This window comes from Ciconia boyciana, chromosome 18 (genome assembly GCF_034638445.1).
Source record: "Ciconia boyciana chromosome 18, ASM3463844v1, whole genome shotgun sequence".
Classification (NCBI taxonomy): domain Eukaryota; kingdom Metazoa; phylum Chordata; class Aves; order Ciconiiformes; family Ciconiidae; genus Ciconia; species Ciconia boyciana.
In genome coordinates, this window is record NC_132951.1 from 11,699,034 (window position 1) to 11,724,841 (window position 25,808).

General features: G+C 51.2%; 1 protein-coding gene across 4 annotated transcripts in view; it reads left to right on the forward strand.

The window, feature by feature from the left end:
- The window catches only part of RGS3 (regulator of G protein signaling 3), an 87,312-nt gene that overhangs the window by 30,880 nt on the left and 30,624 nt on the right, over window positions 1–25,808 (forward strand). For 3 of the 4 annotated variants that reach the window (XM_072883295.1, XM_072883296.1, XM_072883297.1), the window contains 4 exons: window positions 452–642; window positions 2,322–2,405; window positions 10,226–10,337; window positions 16,670–16,710. In XM_072883295.1, coding sequence (XP_072739396.1) covers window positions 452–642; window positions 2,322–2,405; window positions 10,226–10,337; window positions 16,670–16,710 — 428 coding nt within the window. Of the gene's footprint in view, window positions 1–451; window positions 643–2,321; window positions 2,406–10,225; window positions 10,344–16,669; window positions 16,711–25,808 lie in introns of all 4 variants that reach the window. The other variant, XM_072883298.1, reaches the window with a different exon arrangement.

The window sequence follows — 25,808 nt, forward strand, 5'->3', positions numbered from 1 at the left end:
CCATGTTCTTCCTCCAAAGTACCGTATTCGTAAATTGTGAAGAAGGCAGCATACACCCAAACAGACGGATGCGCTGGCCTGCAGCTGAGCTTGCTGTGACTTCCTTGTTGGGTTTTCGTGTGTATGTACACAGATGTGTTTGTGCTGCTGGTGTGATCCAGTTCAGTCCTTGGCCCGACAAGTGAGTAGCTCTTGATTGAGCAGAAATGTCAAGGGACATGCCATTTGCATTAGGAAAAATGAAGGTAGTGCTGTTATTTCATGAATCCCTGGGAAACTTTGATAGGAGAGTGACAAATGTCCCTGCAGCTCTTGGCTCCAGCTGTTCCCCTTAGGCTTTACGTGCCCTCCTCCAGCCTGCAAGAGCAGGAGCCAAGCCAGCAGCATGCAGCAGCTCTGCAGGAGCTCTCTTCTGATTCTGTGTTTCTTTCTGCTTCCCCTGTCGGTCCAGGAAATGCGTGTAAAGGGAAGTCGCACATGGGGTCTGGGAGAAAATCCAGGCTGATGAAGACCGTGCAGACAATGAAGAGCTACGGGAACTACCAGAACTGTACCATAGTGAGGCCACACATCCCGCACTCCAGCTACGGCACGTATGTGACGCTGGCTCCCAAAGTGCTGGTGTTCCCCGTCTTTGTGCAGGTAAGCGCAGCTGGAAGCGAGGCGTTGCGGATCTAATGCAATCAGTGCCCGGCACAGCAGGTCGTATCAGAGCTTGCTGCTGTAGGTTGGGTCCAGGCTGTCATGCAAGGTGGATATATTTCCCAGTAGTATATACCATGAATGCATGGATCCCCTGTCATCCTCAGCTCTCTCCTCTGGAGCTGGCTGTACTCAGCACAGTGCGGGGTACTTTCTCAAAGGGAATTGTGTCCTGCCCAAGAGACTGTTGGAGTGTTTTCCCTTTTCAGCTTTCATATCTGGTCCTCAGGTGCTTGCTTGAGTCAGGAGAAGGTATCCCAGCTTCTGGGCTTCAGCAACCAACTTCACGTAATTGAAGATCAATATGGTTTCTTCCTGTGGGTTCTTTGTGCTGTTAATCATAGTGTGCAAACAAAGGTGTTTTAGTTTTAGCTGGTGGCCAGCACTAAAATCATGGACGAGGATCCAGAGCAGTAATGGCTTGACAGAGAACGTTCTCACTCCCCAGTTCCATAAGTGTTTTTCTTAAAATTTAGCCCTGAATTTGGTGGTAGTAGCTGTACCTACCTCTGTGTCTTCCATTTTGTCCTTCATATGGCCAGAGCCTCAGAAAACCTCATCTGGTCCTGTACATTTAAGTACATTACTGATGAATACCTTCATCTCTGAGGCTGTGGGGAACCATCTGTCCTCCCCTGCTAGCGGCAATGACGCTGTCATGTCGGCTCAGACTGGTGATTTCCTTTGGGCTCAAACCCACGATCCATGAGCCAGCGGACTGCTTGGACAGAAATGTGGGGCTGGGCTGGTGCTGGGGGGCAGGATTATGCTCATGTCCCTCCTCCCGGATGGCACCCGGGTGGCCGTTCATGTTAGCACCAGTGCATTCACCAGCCCATGGCTGTGTCTACAGTTTGCCTTTTGGTAGGAACGCAGCTGGCACTTCTGGCTCTTTACTCCCAGGACTTGCGTCTCGGATTGAGTCTGGGGTGTTTCTGCCACTCCAGGAACTGGTTTTTATGCCTCGTGCTGTCTCATACCACAAGGCCCCTGTGCAGGTACCCTCACGTGCCTGCTGGCCGTGCTGCTCAGGAGGACCGTCCGGGGCTGGTTCTGCAGGGTTTGTTCTGCAGTCAGGACAACTGAACCTGTCCCGTTCTCCAGCATTAAACAGAGACGGTGCTGACTGGGGAGCTGAGAGTGCAGCGTGGCATGAGAAAGGGCAGCCGCCTTAAAGTTGCTCTACCTTACTGCGAGAGTAATCCATAAAATCATGTAGCAAATACTCTTGTCTGAGGGACGTGAGAACCTAACGTGCCACTGCTGTGGTTGTGTTTCCTGCTAAAAGCGCCCGTAACCAAGTCCGCACTGTGCGGAACAGTTAACGTACAAAGAGGCAAGCGGCTGATTGTCTTTTTATAGATGGATCTGACGTAGGTGTTAAGTGTAAAGCTTTCTTTTTATCGTGTAGCTGGACTGCAGACTTTCTGTCCTTTTGAGTGCAGTGTGGGGTGGCTTCTCCCTGAATGAGTTTCAGCTTAAAGTGAAGAGAAAGTGGGTTTGGTGGGCGGAAAGTTTTTCTGGCAAACCACACTTCCAGTGGAAGGTTTGACTGTTTCTTTCTTTTTTCTTTTTCTTTTTCTTTTTTTTTTTCTTTTTTTTTCCCCTTTCAAATGTAGCCCCTAGATCTTTGCAACCCAGCCCGGACTCTGCTTCTGTCAGAGGAGCTGCTGCTTCACGAGAGCAGAAGCAGGACTATACAGGTAAGACTTTCCATGCTGTCTGAGCTTTCTAAATGTGCTTTTCTGCAGTCTTATACAGTAGATTGAGAAGGGAAATGTTTTATTGTGCAGTACTTATATTAATATATATGATATTTGGAAAAACTTGTAGTCAGTTTATCATGGGATAAACTAAATATTAAAATGCTTCTCTGCTAGAAATCAACTTTTTTTCTTGTCTTCTTTCATGCCTACAAAGAAGAAACTGCTCATGGCAAATACATGCCAGTTACAGCCCAGCAGTTGAGACCACCGGCAGACTCAGAAAGAGGGAGTTTAAGAATACTTTGTGCCAAGTTAGAGAACTAGACAGAGAACTTGTTACAGGGGTTTTCAGATATTTAGTTCCTGAAACAAGTCACATGTCTTGTCCAAATTCCTCTCCTTTTTCTTACTTCAGCTTCTTTTCTGCAACGTTATCGGTGGGCTGTTAGAAATCTGGGGAAACAACTAAGCTTCGGCTACATGCTGAGCCTGTGTATGTGACAACTTTCAACATCCAAACTGGCAGAGTTTGGAAGCGTTGGTTACATTTGCTGCTGGCTTCGCTTGCATCCAACTGTAAAGTCCGCAAAGCCCTGGCATTTGGGACAGAGGAAGCAGCAGCTGGGAGAGCCCGCTCACGCGTTGCGCACTAGTGCTGAAGGAAACTGCCGTTTCTTTTGGGGCATTTTCAGAGAATCTCACCACTGTACAGAATAATTTTGTTTTGAATTCAGTTGGAGTGAATGATGTGTCATCTTCAGAGCCATAGAGGAATTTTTACTTGACTAATCTGAGTTTCTGGGTAACACCTTCTGGGTGGCTGACAGCAGAATACCAGAGACATGTCATATCGCTGGTCTGTACAAAACAGTACAAGGCTGTGTTACGTTAAGTGGCTCCTCTCTCTTTCTGGCTTTCAACATGTAATTCATTCCTTGCTTTGACTTGAGTCGCTTTTTTTAATTTTCTTTCTGCCAAAGTACATGAAACATTGCATGATCCATTAGGAAACTTGTCACTGATTTGTAGATAAAACTCTTTCCCTATCTGTCCTGCTGTTCTTTGCTGCTCAGGGTCTTCTGGGCACCTGCATGAATGAAAATGAGGTAAACACGTGGCTGTGTAGAGCAGCTGTGCTGCGATGGCTTGGAAATACGGTGGCCAGCCTGAAGTCAGGATGCTTCTCCTGGGGTGGTTTGGAGTTGCTCGCTTTCAGGTCAGGCTCAGAGGTCTGTAGTAGCCAAATGTGGAATAATTATGAATAACTAATGCCATTTGCATCCTGGGTGGAGCATGGGGGTGTTCATATTTAGACGATGGAGAGCCTCAGGACAAGCATGTTTGGAGGGGGTGTGCTGCTCTGTCTCCAAATGGCCACGTTAGCCATTTCAGGGACCCAGCTGTAGGCAGGATCAGGAGGAGGATGTCTCAGGGAAAGGACGCTGTTTGCTTACGATGCCCTAAGGATGAGCGGGAGGCTGGAAGAGGATTTCCCAGTTGGGGCTGCTGCCAGGAAAGGGCATGTATGCTGGCCAGGAACGTGAGAGAGCGTTTGCAAATGATGGTGCCTTGAGGCCTTGATGTCCGTGTAAGCCTGGCAAGAGGCTGTGACTAAGCGTAGTGAAAAAATAGAAGCAGTGAATGGGAACAAGCATGTGGCAGCGTCTGCTTTGGAAGGCAGGAGTCTTTCCCTTGGTGTGAACCCAGACGTGGTGCTGAGCCCTATATTGCCGGGAGCTGACAGTTGTAGGTAGCAACACCGGGACATCAGCCGTGTCCCTGGGGAAGGGCTTTCTCATGTCTGCAGTGTGTCGCAGGGTCATGGCAGGCTTTGCAGAGCTTCAGGGAATCGGTGCAGGTCTCTGGAAAGCCAGAGACTCCCCTTCTCCAGTGGAGCAAGAGTGTCTGCTTTGGTCCTGATGGGCTGTGAGACAAGGAAACCTAAACTTCTGAAGGCAGGAAGACCTAAAATAGCCTGGGCATCAACGGAGTTTCCCCTGGTACAGAAGGGCTCTGACTTCTCTTTTTGCTGGACTTGAGCTCACTCCCTCTCCAGCCTTCTCTGCTGCCCGAACAGAGGCTGTCTTGCTTCCGATCAGTCCTTTTTTCCTTGCTCCATGTGGTTTTCCATTTTCCCACTGCTCCTCCCACCCAGCCTCTCTCTAACTGGACCACTGCTCCTGTGGTTTGCAGGACTGTTTTCTGCATGTTATTCTGCTTTGGCTAATAAGTGGCTTGAGAGCAGGGAGCCCAGGAGCGGGGGCTGGAGAAGGAGGTCCTGTTTCTTTTTGTTTGTTTGTTTGTTTTGTTTTCTTAAAAAAACCAAAAAAACCCAAAAAAACCAAACCCAAACCAGAATCTTTTCCCCTTGGTAGTTTCCACATCACGCACTGCATCCTTGTAACTGAGCAAGCTCTCTCCCATCTCCTGAAGGAATCAACCTATCTCTCTGGAGGCTTGCCAGGATCTGTCCTTTCCCTGACCTTACCTCTGGGGCAATCCTTATTCAGGCCTTAATCACATCCTGTCTAGACTTTGTTGCAATTCCCGCTTTTATGGTCTTCTGAAGTCCCTCCAGCCTGTGGAGTGCCAGAGGAACCAGCGTGATGCAGGCGATTGCGCACGAGGTGTCGAACGTGGGCTTTGTCCTTTTCGGTCCGTCTCTAATGTACCTGGAGGCAACCTTCCAAAGCCCTGAGGTACCTTCACAGCGTGGGCCATGCTCACTCCCTTCTCAGCTCTCTCTTCTGCCATCCCGGCAGGGTCTGCAGATCAGGATGGTCCTCCCTTGAACTCTGAAACGCCCAGCCCTGCCAGGAGTCTGGAGGACATGGACCGGCATGCCCAGGTTTTATGCTCTTCTATGCAGGGCAAGAGGCTTTTCTCTCTCATCCCAAGTGTTGTGCTGCAAGTTCCTGGCACTCCTGGCCTGGGATGGGGTTGGCAGGTCCCTGTTTCAGGGGGTGGCTGAGTTTGGCCAACACAGTGGGTTGACCAAAACCCTACTCCCTGGCACAGATGTTTCAAGATCTTGTTTTCAGCCTTTTTTAGACACTTTCATTTGTATGAAACTTGCACTTACCAAATACCAGAAACTTGCACTTACCTCCTCCTTCCCCTACACTAGTCCCACTTACTCTGTCCCTTCTTCCTCACTGCCTCTTAATATCCTGCTCTTCCTCATTTTTTACACGATTTCCCTGTCTGCACAGCCACTGCTTATGCTAGTGTTTGAGGGCAGGTGTGTGACCCCTTGAGGTCTTCAGTGCCTGCTCTCCCCTGGTGTTCATGGTAGAAGAATATTTGATTCAGGTAAGCCACAATGAGGTTCAAGGTTGACAGCTAAAGCCTTCACCATGGATCTCCTTTTGGCGAGTGTGGTGGTGTATTTTTATCAAAGTCTAGCTGAGCGTTTAAACTCCTCCCTGAGTGTATAAATTCCTTGCCAATAATCTTGGCAGAAAAAAGTGTGTGAGATGGTAAAAAAGGGTAAATGCACTGTGGGCCAAAAGACTGCTGAGAAGTCTCGGAGAACATGCATTTAATATGGATACATGCAGAAGTAAAAATCCAGGAGCAAAGGAGCAGGTCATGCTTAGACAGTTAGGGCTGTAGCATGGACAGCAATGACTCAAAGGCTTTGGTGTATCACTGGGGGGTGGTAAAGTTTCCCTGACCTGGGAAGTTCATGCCCATCTCCAGAGTGCCATGCCTATGTACGTGCACTTACCCCACCTGCAAAGCCTAGACTGCTTCTCTTTTTAGACCGGGGCTCAGCTGACTGAGATGCTAATGTACAAAGCTACGGTAACTGGATTACTTTTAATCACATTCTTCTATTGCTCTGGTCTGTGCGAAAACTGAGTGAGTAACTGCCGGTGCAAGGCTGTAGCCAAGAAAGCTACGACTTTGGAGCATATGATCGGGGAGCACTGAATAGAAGTGTCGGGGTGATATCCCCCCGTATGTGGGGAGGAGCTGTGTCATTCTTGGTCTGAGTCCAACAGTGATGTCTGCTTCATAGAGGACACTGAGAATTTGGATGGCCCTACAAGAGGGCTACAAGGATAAATCAAGATCAGAAAAAATTGAGGAAGATTAAGCAAGCTTCATCCATTTAGCTCAACTGAATGAATGGGGACACGAACTTTGCAGGTACAACCCTCATACTGGTATCACTGGAGTTTCTCTTTGGGATTGCACCCAATTCTTCTGGAGAAGAATCCAGTACTGGTAAATAGAAAACGTGTGTGGATCCGTCCTAGGGGTGGATACCCATCTTAAGAGCTCCCCACCAAGGATTACAGGATTTCTCTAGCCAGCTGCAGGCAGCATTCATTACCACTATGTTCTCCTTTGGCACCTGAAAGCTCTATCATAAAAGACCTGCTTCTGCGTCACTCTGCTTCCTCAGCTCCCTCTGTTTTGCTGGGCTCGGCTGTGAGACTATTGCTAGAGAGAGAGGTGATGTCTCGGAAAGCATCCACTGGCTCAGACTTTTTCCTGCCGAGCACTGGGACGAGCAGGCAGGATTTGCACTGATCCACCGTGCCGGTGTCTCTGCTGATGCACGACTGCAGTTGCAAGGTGCACGCTCCTCCCCGCTGTGGCCCCGGTGGCAGTGGTAGTGCGCAGGTGAGCAGGAGAGGACAGGGTTAGGAGCAGAGGTAACTATTCTTAAGCTTGAATGTGAAGGTACTTTTGGCTGCAAGGCTTAATTTCTGGGCACCTTTTCATAATCTTTTTGTTACCATATTTTGCTTTACAAGGCGTGGTTATCACTTCCTTCTTCCTGCGGTGGGGCTCTGTAGCCAGCCCAGTGTTGATCTCCTGTTCTCATCTTGGGGAAGCACACTAACCCACTTCTTTCCACCTTCCCTCGTGGCTTTAATTTTCTCTTATTTTCTTTTAGGAAATGCTTTAAACATGCCCCTTCCTTCTGTAACAATGCTTTTCCAGTTATGTTCTGTTAGTCAAATCTATCAGCAGAAGAGGCTTTGCGGTTTGCCGTGGTGCAGAGCACAGCCAGATGAACAGTGTCTGAGACATCAGTGCCAGCCTCTACCAACATCCCCCCAACACTAAAATCTATTCACAGCCCCCTAAAAGGTCTGTGTGACAACTGCCATGTGGCCTCGAGCACTCTGGTAATAACACAGGCGTGCCTGGCTCTGTCTTCAGAGGAGTCCTTTCATCATGCCAGTTGTTTTATTTCTGATTTTGGGGTGGGAAATTAGTTGTGGGAAATACACAAAGATACTCTGACTCTCCAAGGAGCAACTCTGGTGGATTCTGTGTCTTGCTTGGATGAATTCAGGCGCTGTGCTTCTTTTCTGTTTGCTCTTTGACTTTTATGAGCCCTGTGATTTTTTTTCATGGTAGATACCAGATCTGTTTGCAAAGGGCTGTTAGAGACATGTTACAGCTTGTTGGCGGTGTGATGGCAACCCTAGGCAGAGCTCCGGATTACTCGCTCCAGTGCTGGCTGCTGCCTTAGGGTCATCCATGATTTGAGTTTCCCGTGCTCAGCTCTGCAGGTGGGGTAAGTGCTCTGCCCCACAGAGCCGGTCCCGCTCCCACCTCTGCGAGTAGGGTCCGCTGGAGCCCTGGGCCTTGCGGCGCTGGGGTGCTCTTGGCAGGCTCTGGCTGTCTGGGTGGAAGGGACACCCTTGTTTTCTTCCCCCAGCAACTCTGAGAAGCAAAGGGACCTCTCTAAGCCGTTTTGTGTGGACCTGCTCTAAAATCAAGTGTCTTCCTGGAAGCAGCATCTAATAGAGATGCTCTTACGTAACCCACACTGGCTGCACTTTTATCTTCTCTACATCCTGAATTCAGTCAGTCCCATCTTACCGTAAAAGCACAATGTTACCTATAAATACTTCTTGTGTATTTCTGTTTCCATTATTCCCTATTTAAATCTTCTTGGATTTGAAGTGATATTTTTTTTCCTGCTGATCCTTTTATCCTTTTTTCTACCCTTTAAACTTCCGTGTGTATCAGGTCTTCATTTTCTTTCCTCCATTTCCAGCATGACCACTTGCTGATCATGCTTTTATCTCCTTCACTTTGCTGAGTTGCTATTCTCAAATCCCTCAACATCTCTTCTTTGAGGCTGAGTGACCTGGGATGGCACCAGACATGGCCAAGAAAAGTTACCTTTTGGAACAAGATGGGCATGGGAGAAAGTTTATAATGCAGTTTGTACTTCGTTATTCCTTGTATTAGTAGTAAGGTCAGAAGTAATGAAGAGGGTGAATGCGGGCACTAGGCCAACAGCATCTTGAGAGGGAAGGGATTTTCCAAATAACACAGAGGTAAACAGACACTCCCTGGTTTCATTGTCAATTAAAGCTATGCCAGTAGCTTTGTGCTTATTAAGAATCCCACAAAAATGAATTTGCACAGCAAGGAGAAATCTTGTGGCAAGAGCTTGATTTTGGTTTCAAAGCCAGATGCTGCTGCCCTGACGTGAGACTCGCCACCATGTGACAAACTGTTACCCGGCTTGTCTTCCTCCTGACACGCATCCATCAGCCGCTGGGCATGGAGACAAACTGTACTGGCAGCGTGTCCCTGTAAACAGTGACTCAGTCCCTCTCCAGAGCAAAGTCACCTTTCAAAGGGTGACTTGGTGGTGGTAGTGGTGCCAGCTCCCAGTAAGGCCCTGGGATGCTGGGTTGTTTTCTGCTTTTGCGAAAGGGTTGCTAAAAGGCCACAAAACCTTCATTGCTGTTGCTCAGTGTTGCAAAGCAGCTTTCCCTTTGCTGTGGGACATTTCTGGGAGCATCCCAAGGAGCAGTAAAAGCAGCCACGTGCTCACGTGCTGCCTCCTGTGCTGAGAGCAGTGCGTGGTTTGGCAGTATGCAGAAGGTCCAGCATCCAGTACGCCCACTGGCACATTGCAGCCGCTTCCTGGCGTCTTCTAAGTTTTGCTGCATGCCCCCATCTTCTGACAGGCTCAAACCTCAGCTGCTGGCATAGTGATTGCACCAAGCTACTCGCCTCCAGTAGGCTTCTGGGTCAAGGATCTCCATTACAGTGGAGAAACTCCTTCTTCGTATTTTAAAGATCACACTAATCTGTACTGACTGAACCAGGGACCTCAGGCAAGAGCCAGAAGCAGAACAAAATCTACCTTTTGAGTTGTGAGTGCTTACCACTGCCCTGGAGTAGCTCCCAGCTTCTAGGACGCTTGAGTCACGGCTCAAGCACAGAGCTGGGCCGACACTCGCTTCGGCGTTTGCTTTCCACCTGTCAGCGTGGTTTAAAGGTGTCAAGTTCATTCCCTGCAACTGCTCTCGTGGGTTCTGCTGTTGTAAAAGCCAAACTGTTATTTTCTCAAAGGGAGCAAAATGGGGCAGGCAAAGACTGAGAACAGTGAGAAGCTCCTTAGTGAGTGTGCTTGGGGAGATCGTATTTGCTTTTAGGTTGCAACTTCTCCAGTGTGCTGGGATTAGTTGGCAACTTATTCCCTCCTCCTGCTCCTCTGATTTATAGCTTATGTAAATGGGAAGTGGCACGAGAGAGCAGAGAGGGTGTGTTTGCGTGGCGTTAAACTGTCAGGCAGGTTTATCCCTCTTGTCACGGGACTCCACGAGCCTTGGTAGGTGGCCACTGAGCGGGGGGAGCCTCTTCTGAAGCTTGCGGGGAGTGCCCTGAGGGGGTGTAGCAGCGATCGGCCCCTTAGGGAAGGGGTGCCTGGGCTGCCTGTCATGGCTGGTGCGTCTCCCCGGGGTAGAGGATCTTTCCAGGACACTGTCTCGGTGCCAAGAGATGAATTCCTGATAGCTGCTTCTTTGCTGCTCTTGTGCTTCCAGGTGACCCTCTTTGTTTACTCTGACCTGCTGCTCTTCACCAAGGAGGATGAGCCTGGGTGCTGCAACGTGCTGAGGAACCCCCTCTACCTGCAGAGTGTCAAGCTCCAGGAGGGTGAGTGTCTGCAGCAGCAGCTGGAGACATTAGGGGCATTTTTGGGGCCACTAGCTATAAAGGTTTTTGGCCAGCAGCAGGATAGCACCCCACTATCCCATTGCTTCCCGTATGTAACAGTACCATCCAACTCGTGCTGCCAGATCATGCTTCCTTGGGGTGCAGGGCCAGCATCGCCCTTCCCATCCCTGCATTAACCCAGTCCCCGGGAGCTCCATCTCCTGGGACACCTCGGGGGCACTCCGGTAGTGCCACTTCCCAGAGCTTTTTGGGTGTGCGTCTTGGGGATTTTGGGCTGGCATTCCCCAGCGTCTTGCTGTGCTGTTCCCCTTGCTGGTGTGACACTGCCGACAGCGGGGGCTCGCCGAGGCTGAGAAAGGGAAGCAAAGTCTTGAGGTATCCCCCATGGTGCCTCGAGAGAGAGTTCAGAGGTTGTTTCCAAAGGAGTCTAGCTAAGCCCTACTGACCTTTACTTCACTAGTTCTGCCTTCAGCCGCCCACGGTTTTCCCCCGTGCTAGCATCCCTCCCCCATGCATGCCCCATTGGTGACGAAAGAGCAAACCCTGGCCGTGGTGGGAGGCTGTGGACCATGCCCTTGCTCTCTTCACCTTGGCTGCGCTTTCATGTCCAGCTGACGGCTCGGGGAGGGCTTCTAGGGCAAGGGGTGACTTGAAATCAGTTATTTCAAGTTAAGATGCTGAGGCTGTACAAAAGGTGGCCTTTAGGGTCAAAAGAGGAATGAACGAATTGCTCTACCACATCCTATTTGCTGTGGTGGAGCCACTTCTTGGCCCTGGGCCCAGTCCCACCTTGTTCCTTCTTTGGTGCAGTTGCTTTTTGGGTACGGGCTTGTTTTGTGTACAGTCGCCTGACTGTGTCAGCGTGGGGCTGGTGCCCTGGCTTCTTCTCGAGCCCAGGCAGTGGGTGTTGCTGGACCAGGACCTGACATGGGAAATCGTGATTAGATATGAGGAAAAACTTTTCTACGGTAAGGTCGGTCAGATATTAAGTTGCTCAGAGAGGTTGTGGGATCTCCATTCCTGGAGGTGTTCAGGACTCAACTGGGCACGTCCTTGAGCACCCTGATCTGGGTGCTTTGGGCAGGGACTTGGAGTAGAGACAATCAGAGGGTTCCTTTCCAACCTGAATTACTCTGTAATTGTATGAGCTGATGTCTTTATGCAGTCCTGTGGCCCTGGCCAAAAGGCATTAATCCAGATCTGGGCTGCTTCTCCAAGGGGATCATTTTCTGGATGAATTTTGCCACGTCCCATGACCTTCCCCGGCTGAGCTTTGAGCTCTGTGGATGAGCTGCATCTCTCCACGTTGTTGTGAGCCTCCTTTCTGGGGATCTGCAGTGCTGTGCCAGACACCACAGGCTGCCTGTCAGTTGTTATTTGCCATTTCCAACAATGTTTCTGCTCCCAGATTAATTCACTGACCTATTTGGTGGGGGCAGAAACATAGAGAGGGAAGCGGGGTGCCGCGGCGCGAGCCATTTGGAAAAGCCATTGAAGCTTCACTGGGGTTTATTGAGTTTGTTCTCAGCGCTGCTTATTTCTAAGAAACGGACAAAAGAAGTTGTTCCTCGCTGGAGTGCTTGTTGGTCAGCGTCTGCTCCTGGAGCGCACACGCATGCCGCCTCTGGCTGCTCTCAATGGCTGTTGAATAACCCTGCTCTTGTTCGCCTCCTTGAAGAAATCAGCTTCCTTGGTGCTGGTCCCGGCTCTGTGCACAAAGGTCTGTTTGCAGCTCGGCACAAGAACGTTCCTCCTAACCTCAGGCAGAGTGGCTGGATTTTGTGAGCGGTTTTCTGCCACTTATTTCCTTGTTGCCATAATGACTTGGCTGGATCACATCTGGAATAGCTTAACAAGCCTCTCTGAAGGGGATGTTTGTCTCTGCAGCGCTGAACCGCCCCCCGTACGCCAGGAATCCAGCACAGTCGGTTTTCAGGCAGCTCACCCTCCTGATTTGGGCAGGGCCGCTTCAAAGGCGGGTGGAACAAGCAAAAAGATGTCCGTCCCTTTTGGCAAGGATTTTCTGTTGGTCTCCTAAATAACTGAATGGCACATTAATAGGAACAGGCGTATTGCTGAGTATAACAATTGAGACATCTCCGGTACACTGAAGACCATTGTGATGTTTCCTGTTTCTGCTGCTCGCTGCACTGTGCGAAAGCAAATCAGGATAATCTGCTTTACAATGCTCTGTCTTCCTGCTTTAGAAGCTGAGCATGCCTGATGAGCACCACACCGGCCAATGTTTCCAGTGCGACAGGGCTGGCTTCCTCACTAGATACTGTGGGAATTTCCATGCTAAGGTCACCGCCTCGCTGGGATCCTGGCCCCCCTGGGTGGGTGTACTTGGCTTTGGGACAGAGAAGAGCGCTCCTGTTTTGCAGCCAGAATGAGGACCCCCAGGCTGTGAGCCCCATCCCCAGCCTTGATCCTGCAAACAAGGACTGTTTATGTGCTGCTTTGCTGTCCCCAGCATCCCAACCCACCGTATCTTATAGCAAACAGCTCCAAGATAGTCAGAGGCCAAGAGTGTGATTTATGGGGCTTCTGTCCCACCGCAGCTGCTCCCTGCTGCCCCACGGATGCTGGGAAGCACCCAGGGCTTGCACCCTGCCACAGCGCCCCAGGGACACATGCCACAGGGGGTGACAAGCTTGTCCCCTCTTGCACATCCAAACCTGGCTGCTGCAACAGCCTTCCTCTCTCCCCATGCACCCAGGGCCCTGCAGCACCTTGCCTGGTGAGCTCCTCTTTGGGTGCTGGATGCAGCCCTGTCCTTGCTGAGCAGATGTGAAGGGCTGGGGAGCGGGGTACCTGCGCTGGCCGTGGGCATTGCCACGGTCCCCTGGGCCACGCAAGGAGGCTGTGGAAAGGAGCAGGACCATCTTCCCTCTTTTCCCACCTTTTTGACCCAACACCCGGCATGCACCACCCAAATCCTGCAAGCAGCGGGTGTTTTCCTGGGGTTGCACAGGGAGGTGGGCAGAGCCAGGCCGGCGCTGAAAGCTGCCGCTGTGCTGGGAGCCGCGTAAGTGCTTGCCCTGTGTGTCAGCACGGGTGCACGGGACAAGGCTTGGCCTGGGAGGGGGATGTGTCCCCACAAAACTTGCACCCTCCTCTTGTCTGCGCTGAGTGCGCACAGCCGCCCAGCCCTGGGGCAGGGACGAGTCAAGTTACTCTGAAAGACAAGCCAGTCCCTGCCACGACGCATCAGGAAGAAACTGAAGTATCTTAAAGTGAGTTTTGTTTTCTCCTGCTTATTTCCTTTTAGCATTTAACTAAATTTGGCTGAGAGTATGCGCTGTTCAGCTGTCAAAAAAGGTGTGGAGGTAGCACCACGTGGGGAACGGAGCCCTGGATTAACCCTGGGCACCTGGCTGCCGCCTCCCTGGCGCGAGGTTCTCCCTCTCCCCTTGTCTTTCGTGGCCTCTGTGGTCTGCGGTGCAGGAGATGAGCAGTGCACGTCGCACGGCTCCAGGGCACAGCAAGCTCCGGCACGCCAGCCTGACCCTCCAGAGATCGGAAGAAGCTCCAGTGGAAGAAATTCCAGCAAACCTGGTTTGTGCTGAAATCTGTGCTCGGGTCTGCCCTTCCTGGCTCTGCCATCGCTCTCCTGCCTCCCCTCGTGCCTCGCCAGGGATTGGCACCAGCTCAAGCCCAGCTGCTGGGCTGGGCAGCTAGTCTCTTATCTCCCATTTATTTTCTCTCTAAAGGCAATTACTGGTAGAAAATGGGATTTAAACAGTTCTTTAGCCTAGGCTGGCTCCTTGCTTTGTGTGTCCTGTAGGCACTGGGCTGCTTGGCCACGTGTAGCAGCGAGCCTTGGAGGGACAAGGGGACAGGAGCTGCTGGCAGTGGAGGCTGCTAATGTCAAGATTCATAGCTCAATGGAGAGGAATTTGGAAAGGAACTTAATTCTGATGGTTTTGAGCTTTGTCGGCATAACTTGTTACTGCAGAAGAAATAAACAGAGGCCCAAGAGAAACAGGGTCATTTCCAAGGCTGTTACACTCCAACGTCACCTTTCTCTGCTGAGGGTGCATGTCTCCAGAGGGTGACTTGTTCCTCAGATCAGCTGGGAAAGCTGGGTTAAAGCTCCTGAGGGAAAGTGGCTGGGACATGTTGGTATTCTGCAATCGGCTTTGCAGGGCAGCCTGGAGAGCTTTGGTCATGGTGCAGGGAGGAGCAGAGCCCAGTTGAGAAGATGGGGTGTTTGTGTACTGCTGACCACTTGGGAAGCAGAGGCAGCAGAAGGGGATGGTGGACTCGTGGTGTGCCAGCAGCAGGCTCAGATCCTGCCTCTCAACTCTCCCTCAAGGGGAAAAGCACTGGCTGAGGGGATCCCATCGGAGGCTTTGGCTTAGCAAGGAAAATGCTCCCTGATGGTCCTGCTGGGATTTATGAAGAGGGTGCTGGGAGAGCTCGGGCAGAGCCATGGAGAGCAGTGAATGGTTCTTCTGTGGTGCAGAGGTGAGACCTGGGCTCCCAGCCAGGCCTGTTTAGCACGTGCTCTCAGGGCCCAGCATTGCTCCCCTTCTGGAAGTGAAGATTTGGAAGGGCAGTGCTGGAGCCCTTTGGCTGGCAGCCCTGGGGCCAGGCTGCTTCCCTGACCCTCGCATCGCCCAGGGTGGAGCAGACTGAAGCTTATGAAAACACACAAGGACTCATCATCTGAGAGGTCCACGGCAGCACTCCCGGCGGTGCTGGGCTCCAGCAGCCGCTGTGGCACAGTGTCCTGGTGTCCTCGTAGTGATGTTCCAGCCCTTATCCTGCAACGTGCATTAAAAGGGAAGCTGTCAGTGGAGGCAGGCCTGCGATCCCCCAAAGGGCAGCCGGAAGAGATGTCCAGCAAATGGCTCCAGGCCATTGCACTTCTTCATGGGTTTCGCATTGCCCACGGAGTGACTCAAGAGGCATCTGAGTCCCTCAATGGGTCACAGCTCTTATCTTGACATTTGGGCTGCTGCCTGCGGCAGAAGAATTGCTTTCCTCTGGGGAACAGGGTGTTTCCACCACTGTACAGAGCCTGTTCCCATCGTTAGCGCAGCTCGGGCTGTTGAAATGAAGCAGAGCTTGTGATGATACTGCTTTGAATAGGATCTGTGGCCATGGCTAGACTGCAGATCTGATCTCGTGGCAGAGATAATGTCATTAAAAGGGTTATGAAAGCTGCAGCCCAGCAGTGCTGCATGCTACCAAGGGCAAAGCTGGTGCGAAGGAGCGAGCTGGCTCCAGGAGATGGGAGGTCCTGCTTCAGAGTTGAGGTGACCCTGTCCTGTGGCAGCTTCGTGTCCTCCTGCGAGGCTGATGTATGCTAGGAGCTGGCTTACCTTGGGGCTGGAGACACTCGTGTCTCACCAGCAGGGATCAAAGACCAGGGCAAGTCTTCAGGAATGCCTTTTTGTTGGGGACAGGGAATGCTAGGCCTGCAGGAACCAGCTTGGTGGAGCAGCTGGAGCATAACGCATCCCCTGGCATAGCTGGCAGCAAGATGGGGAGCTGAACCGGGCTGCTCTGTGACTTAGCCAGATATGGATTGCAATGTTGGTCATTGCATTGCATCCAGCACCATCTCCTTTCTCAAAGCTGTGGAAGTGCAAGTCCCTTGGCCAGCTCTCCGGAGCAGTGCCACGCTGGTGGGAGTTTGCCTTCAGCCCAGTGGAGCAGGATGAGCTTTCCCCCCTGCCCCATGTCAACTGCTTCCTACTGCCCTGGGATTCGGCTCCATCTCCTTGGAGAGGCACCGACCCCAACCACTGGCACTGATTGAGGCTGGGACAGACAGCACTAGACAGAGCTACCACCAGCCTTACCAAGGGCTCGGGGCAAGAAGCTGGGAACGAGCAAGGATGTAGGGACAGGAGCTGCTCTGGTTAGTCCTCCTGGGAGCAAAGTGTCCACAGAGGTAGGATGGGAGAGACCCGACCCTGGTGCCCAGGATGTCTGCGTGGGCGCTGCGGGGCCTCCGCAGCCCCCGGGAAGGAATCGGGCTGCATGTGCCATGGCAGGTCGGGCACAAGAGCCTGTGCGTGGCCTCTGAATGAAACAAACCTTTTTCCAAAAGGACAAACCCAAAGGAGAATCCGTGATAGCGCAGTGAGTCCACGCAAGATACCATGCAGTGCAGCCTGCCCAGCGCATGGCCCCTGCAGATGCAGCATACATCACTCCCAGATCACAGCCTGGTACTGTAGGATGACAACAATAAATATTCATTAAATGCTGTCTCTTAGCCAATTCCTCTGCCAGTGTCTCCGCTTGCAGAAATGCAGTTGTAGCTTAATTTTGATCCTGTTGTTTCTTCTTTGTAGGTTCAGAAGATCGGAAATTCTGCATCCTTTACCTTGCAGAGGTGAGTGTCGCTGTCTTCCAAATTAACTTTGTAGCGGGAGCTGAACACGTACTAACAACTCTGATCCTTTCTGCTGGGGCAAGGAGCACTGAACGGGCTGATTTTACCTTCCTTTTTAATTAATTTGCCAAAGGTCTGGAAAGGAAATGTAATGGCTGTAGCCAGAATATGTTAGTAAGAAGCTGCTAAAAGGAATCTGTGAACGGGGAGGCTGGGCAGCACTGAGACAGGTTTGCTTTTCCCCTTCCCCCCGTGCGCTGTAGGTGGATCTTCCTCGCCGCCTCTCACTTTTGATTTATCTTGGGGTTCTTCTGCCTGGGGGCAGATTTCCTTGCCACCTGTTTTGTCTTTATTTTTTAGGCATCTTGCTTTTCTTGTCTTCAAGCACTCAGGTTTGAAGCCCTCAAATAAAATAAGGAAGCTCAATCTAAAAGACATATAATCATAGCTCTAAAAACACGTGTGGCTAGTGCGTGGCTAAATGCTCTAAGCAGATTTGCAATCACTCAGACATTGGCACAGTTGCGTTTTGTGTCGTGGAGCAGCCAAGGAGACTGCAAAATTGGTTCACGGTGACTGGACCTCCCTAATCATTGAATGCTGCGTCTCTTTTTCCTTTTCCAGTGACTTTACTGTGTTCCTGGTTTCAAGGCCTTGTATTTTCAGGGCTGGAAATTTGGATCCAGAAAAGATCCCCAGGGCGCAGAGGAGAAAGGCAAACATTGCTCAGCAGCACTGTGAAATAATAAGCTATTGTGAAAGCTGGATGAAAATGTTTAGAATGAAAGTTGTTCACCTTGAGTGGCTGGGATTTGGGCCAAAGCACGACTTGCTGCGTAACCATCGGCTGATGAGTTCTCTCTCACGTTTCCCTCTTGTTCCTTCCCTGTCTCCTTTATTTCTTCCTGGGACCGTCAGGCAGGAGCTGCCTCCTTGGGGGTTTGCTCAGTGCGTGGCCCAGAGTAACGTCAGACTTGCGTGATGTCTCCCTACCCAGCTAATCCTGTGCCATGGCTCAGAAAGACTGCGATGGATGTTCGTCAGCGACATCCTGACAGCGGGATGAGGCGCTGCTGCATTTTCCCATGCATTTGGAAAAATGCATTTGGAGCCTGACATTCAATTTAGAAGCTTTGGGCCCCTAAGTAGAAGTGACTGAAAGAGAGCTGGCTGCGTTTCATGAGATCTTGAGAGGTGAACACTCGTCTTTGTCAAGATGTAATGAAGTGCTTAGCTTTCTTCTGAGGGGCATAAATGACTCTCACAGCTCTGGTGACTGAGATCTGTGACATCCATTGAGGTTGGAGTGTAGTAGTTGTATAGAAAATGTGAAACATTTGCTTTCCTACATGCGCGCTCTCCCACAGAGGACAGTAGGTCTGGACTGGCCACGCTTATGGGATTCTGCAACCCCCTTCTTGTTCCTTCTGTCAACCTGGGGTATTTTGGAGCAGGTTGCAAGTGGAGTGGGAGCGTCCTGACCCGTGGTGACCGGCAGGTCTGCCACATGCCCGTACCCCAGGAGTGGCTGCTCACACCCTGCACTGTGCCAGCCTACAGCTTTTGGGTGACATCGGGGCAGCCCCTGGCTCAAACACGGCACCCTGCCAAGCGGGACATCCCCCGGGCCACCCCTTCCCTCCCCGACCCGTGGGGTTGCTTTGAGGCTGGTGGTCTGCACTGAGCTAGGGAGATCAGGCTGATGCGAGATCCTGCCTGTGGGGAGGTGATTCCTCAGCTCTGTGGTTTGGCTGGATTTTTCCTGCAAGGAAGGGAGAAGAAGGCTTTTTTTTGTGTACGCCGTGAGTGCGTAGCATAGATAAAATCAGCCAGCTTCAAGGTTAAGGGGACAGTACACTTCCAGCCGTAAGTCTCACCAGACTCTCCAGCAACGGGCAGTTTTGGTTCAAGAGGGGAAGCTGAAAGGCAGAGAGGGGGACGTGCCTGTGAGTAAGCAGTGAGCAGAGCAGGACGGTACCTTCCTGACTTCCCCATGACTGCTCTTCTGGGAAACAGTGACCTGCAAGTCACAACCCCAAGAGCCACGCGGAGTGGGTGACCAGGCTGCAAGGACACGCGCTGGTGGTTAAAGCATGAGAGCAGAAACCTCTCACTTTTGCAGCATGGGGGTTGTGTGGCTCAGTGAACTGTCCTCAGCGGAGGCAGACCTCAGGCGAACGGAGATGGGCTCTTCTTAAATGATGGGATGCTGTTGTGGGAGCCGGCCTGGGAGCATGTAAGCATCTTTTTCCTGCAGGGAAGCTAAGAAGAGACTCGCCTTCAGGTCATCCCTCTCTTCTTCTTTGCATTCACTTTTTGGGAGCAAAGCTTTAGTTACAGAGTTGTGGGGGTATCACTGGGAGGTTTTAAGTCTTGGCAGCCCGTCAAGGGAGGGGACGGTCCCCCTCAAAGGCATTCCTGCAGGCTGGCTGCACACAGAGGCATTGCAAGGGGCTTGGATGCCTCGCTGGGCTGGTGGGAGCATCAGTGTGTGGTGTTAAGGTTATTTCTGCAGTGGGGTGGATTCACGGCATGGCCTGCTGTCAAATGAAAGCTGGGATTCAGGCCCAGTGAAGTGGCACTCGTGTCGCAGCAGCACAGGGGCTGTGTGGGGACGGTGTCTCTGGGCCAGCCCAGCGTGGCTCTCCCCATTGCCTGATGGACTGGTGTCCGCTGGGTGCCACGCTCCCGGCTGCGTGACCTCCTTTTGCCCTGGTGCGAGGCTCAGTCTCCTTCGCGACCATGGGAACGAGATGGTTTCCCCCCGCAAGGATGGCTTCCCACGGAGAGGGGCTGTCTCTGCTTCGGGGCCGCGCTCAGGCTGCCGGGAGTCGGGGTGCAGGGAGGCTTGGGAGGGCCTCTCTGGCTGGGTGCTGGCCTGGCACCCCCTGGCACCCTTGGGCTCCCAGCGATGTGCTGCAGCAGTGCCCTGTGGCTGGGTCTTGCTGGCAGACACGGCTGTCCTGCTGCCCACCCCTGTGACTGCTCGTGGCAGCTAGAAAGCTTCGTATAAGGACGCGTAAGGGAAGGACGCTCTTGTGGACATGGCGCTTTTGTCCCATGTCACCCTGAGGGGCCTCTCCCCCTCCAGATCTGTTCCTGTCCTGCTCTTTGCAGCAAGTGCTCCATCCCTGGGCTCACCAGCAGCGCTTTACCCTACCAGGAGCCTTTTGCTGGCTCAGCTCTGCTGGCCGGGTCGCCGGGGTGGAGGTGATGGGTCTGGGCGGTTTGGTGGTCGTCACTATCTGAGCTCTTCTGTCGCCATGATCTGGGCAGACACATCCGTTGCACTGCTATGAGGGGGTCTGGCAGGTTGGTAGAAGCTCTCGTACTGTTATTTCTTACCCACAAATAATTTGCAATGAGTAGTAATGTACTTAGTGCTGCTGTGAGTTGAAAGGAGCCCACAGGGCCGGGCTGACTTCGCGTCTGCTGTGGGAATAGCTCTTTGCCGAGGCCTTGAGCTGCCGTCTCCTGCTCCTTCTCATCTGGAAGGCTTGTGAGTAATGTTCTGACCCATAAGGTTGCATTTTTGCATTTGGATCTGGCATGATCCAAAATAAAACTGCTTCAACGTCTGTGAGTTGCTTAATTTATTTTAAACAAGACAGAAAATTGCAACCTTTGGGGAAACTGGAGTGTCATAAAAAAAGCTACTGCTAGTCATCGTGTCTAATTGCCTGTAAATAAATTGCACCACGGAGTTTAAATCCTGTGCATTATGATTATTTACAGTCAGATGGCAAACAGTAATCTTTATAGCCCGGTGTAGGGTACAGCAGAAGGGGTGTGTATTTTACAGGCTCTTCAGCGTGCGAATTGCGGTGCTTGGAGGTCCCGAGTGCAGGTGGCCCTGATCTTGGTGGGGCATGTGGCCTCCTGGAAGGGAACAGCTAAATATAGGTTGGTGTTGGAAAGAATGCAGAAATAGAGGAAGGTTCTCCATTGAGCTGTCTGTTCTTGGTGGTTTTGTTCCTCGTGGTGGTCACGGGGTAGCTGCGATAGTCCCGGCATATAAGCAGGTGAGGATTTTGGAAGTGAAGGTGGTAGCTTTTGATCGGAGGAATACTGTGTACACCTGGAAGCTTGTCTAATTTTTCTATTTGCCAACTGGTATGTGAAAAAGTGCTACCAATGCATGCAAACCTGGTCTAGTGTATGTTTCATTTCAGTATTTTAAATCCAAATGAAACAGTTTAAAGTCAGTTGAACAGACCCCACCTGTGAAAGCTTTGGGCTGATTCAGCGTGGACCCGCATTTCTGCATCCTAAAGAATTTGGAGTGTGGGAGTTTGGCCCCATTTCCTCCCTGCCCTCGTGCCATTCCCTGCAGCGCATACACCTCCTATGCTGACATGTGTAAAACCTGTCAGAAAACGTTTACAGTGTGGTGGGAATCGGTAGCCTCACAGGGAGCCAGTCCAGAGGCATGAATGTGGTCCAGTGCTGTATTCACACCCTTCCCTGCTCCGGAAATATCCTACTGGTAGGAAACTGCAGATCACTGCTTTATTGCATTGTTAGAAGTTTTTGATTCAAACCCAACATATTCAGACCAAATTGACATAAAATCAAATAGCTTAGTAAGTTTTTGATTTGAAAAGCACTAGCAAAATTGATCTTTTTCTCTGGAAGTTTTAATCTGCAGACTCTGGAGTTTCTCTCAGAAAACTGCTCCAACAGAAAATCTTTCCATAGCAACTTCTTGGCCTGCCGCGATGAGCACGCTTACAGACCCGAGCAAATTAATGCTGCAGATCTATGCTTGATCTTGTTTTGCCTTGGAGATGCGCATCCTAATGCGCATCTCTGCATGGGAGATCCTCTAGACGAGTGTCAGAAATGACACTGTCCCCCGTTGTCCCACCCCACGCCCTGGCTCTCTGCGGACACATCCCTGCGCCCGTGGGGTCCCCCGTGGGCACTGTTCCTGCCTGCATCCTTGAGCTGCGTCCCGGCTGCTGGCAAGGGTACACTTTGAAGAAATGCTCTTTAAACTGAAGCACAGCTGTAGTGAGGGGCAATATTGTAGCTTGTATAATGTGCTTAACTCCATAGTCTTCACTGGAGGTGTCCCAGCTTGGTCCTTAGGAGAATTACTTTCCCAAAGTGTTCTTTGTAACTCCCAGGACTGAGCATGACTAATCTAATGCCTTTAGGGATGTGGCATTGCCCATTTCTGTCCCGCAGGGAAAGAGCAAGGAGAACTGAGGTTCCCATCTCCACACGGGGAATCTGAATGCTGGAGAAGCAGTTTACTGATGGTACAGAGGACTTTAAGGCTCAGGGACATGCTGTGAAATGGCAGATGTTACACACCTGGGTAATTTTGAAGTCAGCTCTTCTGGACATGTCATCAGAAGAGTTTGCAAGGAGCTTTTTTGGCCACCGTCCTGGCAGATCTGGAGGACACTTAGGGAGATGGTTTGGTGATAGGGAAAAGGGCAAAAGGGCTGGCCAGGGGGTGACATCAAACCTACGCAACCAAGTGAACAGCTAAAGTGAATTTGTTTACTAAAGAACTTAAAAAGTAATTATTAATGAAAGAGAGAGAAAGAGTACAGATGGAGCACAACTAGAGCAGACGTCCTCACAGGCACTTGGCTTGATATGACATAACACTTGGCTTGAAAACCTAGAAAGACAGAAAATTGCTGTTGTGGTTCATAGATAGTTAAAAACTCTCGTCTGAAACCTCAACATCATCATCCGTGAGCATTGCTCTGCCAGGGAGGGCTTGGGAAGCCTGGCTCTTGCTTAATTGCAAACAATCATCATTGACATGGTAGAAAACAGCAAATCATGCCTGATAAAGTGTGCATATGACTCGAAATTTGGGGAAGTAGGAGATAAGGAGGCTAGTTCAGTGATAGAGCAGTGGGGGTTAGTTGTTAAGGTGGGTAAAAGCCGATTGTGTGTTTTCATGTGATCATGGGGAAAAGAGAACTGTACGCACAGGTGTGTGAGGGTCAGGAGTGACTGATAAAAGCTTGTTGGGGAAAGGATAAGCAGCAGCCATGAGCTCCTGCAGCAGAAAGACGGCATCAGTAATGATAAATGTTTGGGATTCAGTCAACTTTCCCATTCCTTTGTTCCCTGACCCCAAAGTGGCAGCCAGAAGACTTGCATTTGGGGTTGAATTTGTTTCCAAGTGAAATGGGATGGTTTTGGCAGGGGACCAAAGCAAAGGAAGTTGTTTCTCTTTTCCTTTTTCCCAGCATTAAGGAGGATCTGGTGCCCTGGGTTGGGCTCTGCTGTTGCGGTTTCCTCCCCATCCCAATTACTCTGTTCTCTGGCAGGGCTTGAGCAGCCTGCAAGATATCTGATCCCTCCTTTTCCAATGCTCCATCTATACTTTTTGGTTCTTAAGTACAAGAAAATACCCACAAAATGCAATGACAAAAAGGCCAGTTTAGAGACATGAGCTCAGAAAACCTCCAGGCTGCACATGAGACATGGAGCCAAGAGCTGTGTCCCGCTCTGACCCCAAAGCAGCGCTGGCCAAAGGGCACAGTCTGCAAGCCCCCAATGCACCTCGCTGCAGGAGGGTTTAACCGCAAAAAAGCGCAGTGATTTAGGAGTCCCTCAGCCTCGCCTTAACACAAAATCCTGAATTTTGTACTGTGATGGTCACCCTGCAGATGCCAGAGCACTGTAGGGTGGAGGTATAGTGGGTTTTAAATTCCTGGTAAAAGAAAATCAAGTGTCAGCTGGCATCGAGCACACAGGGTGGGAGAAGGAAGAAGAGATGAGTGTGTCTGTGGACTGTGTGCTCTGTTTAAATTGTATCTCAGGTTCCTCTAATTCGTAATAGGAAAAGAGATGATGTTTGTCAGATTTGTGGTCTGTGTTATTTGTCAGATGGGCTGCTTGTACTGCAGGAAGGTGAGAGATCCTCTGGGCTGTGGCGGAAAGGACACCGCAGACAAGGTTAGAAGCATTGGGATCAGTCATACCTAAGGACTTCAAGTACAGAAAATCTAGACGCACTCCTTGCTGCCTGCTCTCACCGGTTTTATTACATGAATTTGAAGCTCACTGAGAGACGATGAAGTGTATTCCTCTGCCTTCCTCTTCCTGCTCCCAGCCCTTTTCAACATAAGGGGGGACTCCTCCTCCTCCAGCTGCTCTGCTGGTGGTGGTCAGGAGATGTTACCAAATGAAAAATTCTTTCCTGCTCTCTGATATTTCCTTTGCTTCCTGCGTGTCTCGCAAGCAGTGGCTCATTTCTGGGATGCCGGAGAGGTTCACCAAGCGGGGCTGTGTCCTGCGCTGCAGTGCACCAGCGTGCATCGCTTTGAGCCACCCAGCTGATGTAAAAGCTGGACGCTCAATCTGCACACACTGAATCCCTCTGCCATGTCACACCTACAGCAACAGCTTAACTCTTTCCTGAATGGAGGTTTCCATTTTCCTCCATCCAAAGGACGGTGGGTCCCAGCCACTGCATTTCTCTGTGTGTGATGCCAAGAAGACCGAGCTGCAGCCTGAACTGCAGGCACAGTGAGATAACGTCAGACCAAGCCGGCCAACACTTTGAAAAGTGCTTCTGAAGGATGTTGTGGCATGAACCCCTGTACAGATTACCCCAAATGCCGAGGCATTCCTGAAATGCAGCCCTACCCAGCATCCCCATGACATGCCCCAAATTTCAACTGCAACTGAAACGTTCATCTGGTTCAAGCCAGCGCTCTCCTGGCATATACCTGGAGCCGGAGCACGCAAAGCGATGGCTGTGGAGCTGGTGGCAAGGCTGCTCCTCTGTGCAGACAGACCCCTGGGCTCTGTCTCCTCTGCCAGTGCCCATTTACCTGGGTTAGATGATGTGGAGTGACACCAGTAGCAGAAGTCCTGGGTTGGCGTAACCCATGGCCTGGGGTGTACCCCAGGGCAGCTCCTGGGCAGGGGCAGCTCCCAGTTCTGGTCTCTTTTTTGGGCAGAGAGGGAGTGCTTGTGTCCCAGTTGGAGAAACAGATAAACGGGGGCACTCTGCTTCCCTGGCTTTGTGAATCTTCACACAGTTCAACCTGAATCTGAGTTTTGAGATGACCACAAAATGTGCTTTTTGGAGCAGAAGTTCTTCATTTTTTTTTCTCCTGCTTTAATTCTGTGGTCACATTGCCCAGATTTTGGCAAAAAGAAGAGCTGATATGATGTGGTTACAGTACTGGAGAGATTTTCAAAAGGCCCAGGCACCAGTGGGTAATTTTGGTGGGGAACCGCTGTTCCCTGGGGCTGGCCGCACAGGCTGGAAGCTTGCTGTCCTTGGGGCTGTGCTGGGGGAAGAGGGGTAGCTCTGGGGCTGTGTTTGCAGTGGGTGGGTGAGCTCAGTGTTCCTGTTGCTGGGGCTGCTCAGCTCTGAGCGCTCTTGCCCAAGAGGAAAGGGCATTTGCAGAATGGGAAGGCGGTGGCCCTGCTCTCTGTTTGCCAGAGTGGTGTTTGCACGGGGAGCTCCATGCCTGGCTAGTCTCAGGGCTGGGGATCCCTGTGAAGGCTGTTATCTGATGAGCCACTTAAGGACAAGCTGCTGGTCTGCAAAAACAGACCGAGCCCTGTGTCCTCCGACGAGGCTGCTCCAAAGAGGGTGAAAAAGGTTCTTCAGGCTGGCTTTTCCTCCTGGAGGCTTAGCATTCTCCAGGCTCTGCCATGATACAGTGCTCCCGTGGCATCGCTCCTCCATCTTCTCCCTTCTTAGCAGCAGCATCTACGTGCAACAGGGTCTGACTGGCCTGGGGCGAGCTGGAGCCACTGGTGGCTCTGCGCCATGGAGTAGCAGGTCTGCTTTGCTATCTTGGTGCCTCTCCTGATCCATGGGTGGCTGTAGGACAATGAAAACCTATTTCCTAAGAGCCAGCCCTTGGTGTCACAAGGAAGGATGGGCACATCTATCCTTCACCTTCATCTACAGAGCCTCCCTGGCCCGAAAACAAGCCACACAGCAACGAGCCATGCTGCTTTGCAGAGATTGCTGTGCCCTGCAAACAGCAGCTCCATGCACGTGATCTGCTCAAGCACCCATGAGATCCTGTGACCTTTGGGTCATCCAAGCTTTCACTAGGGCCCCTGCTGTTGCTGCCAGTGTTTGTTTTTTGGGCACC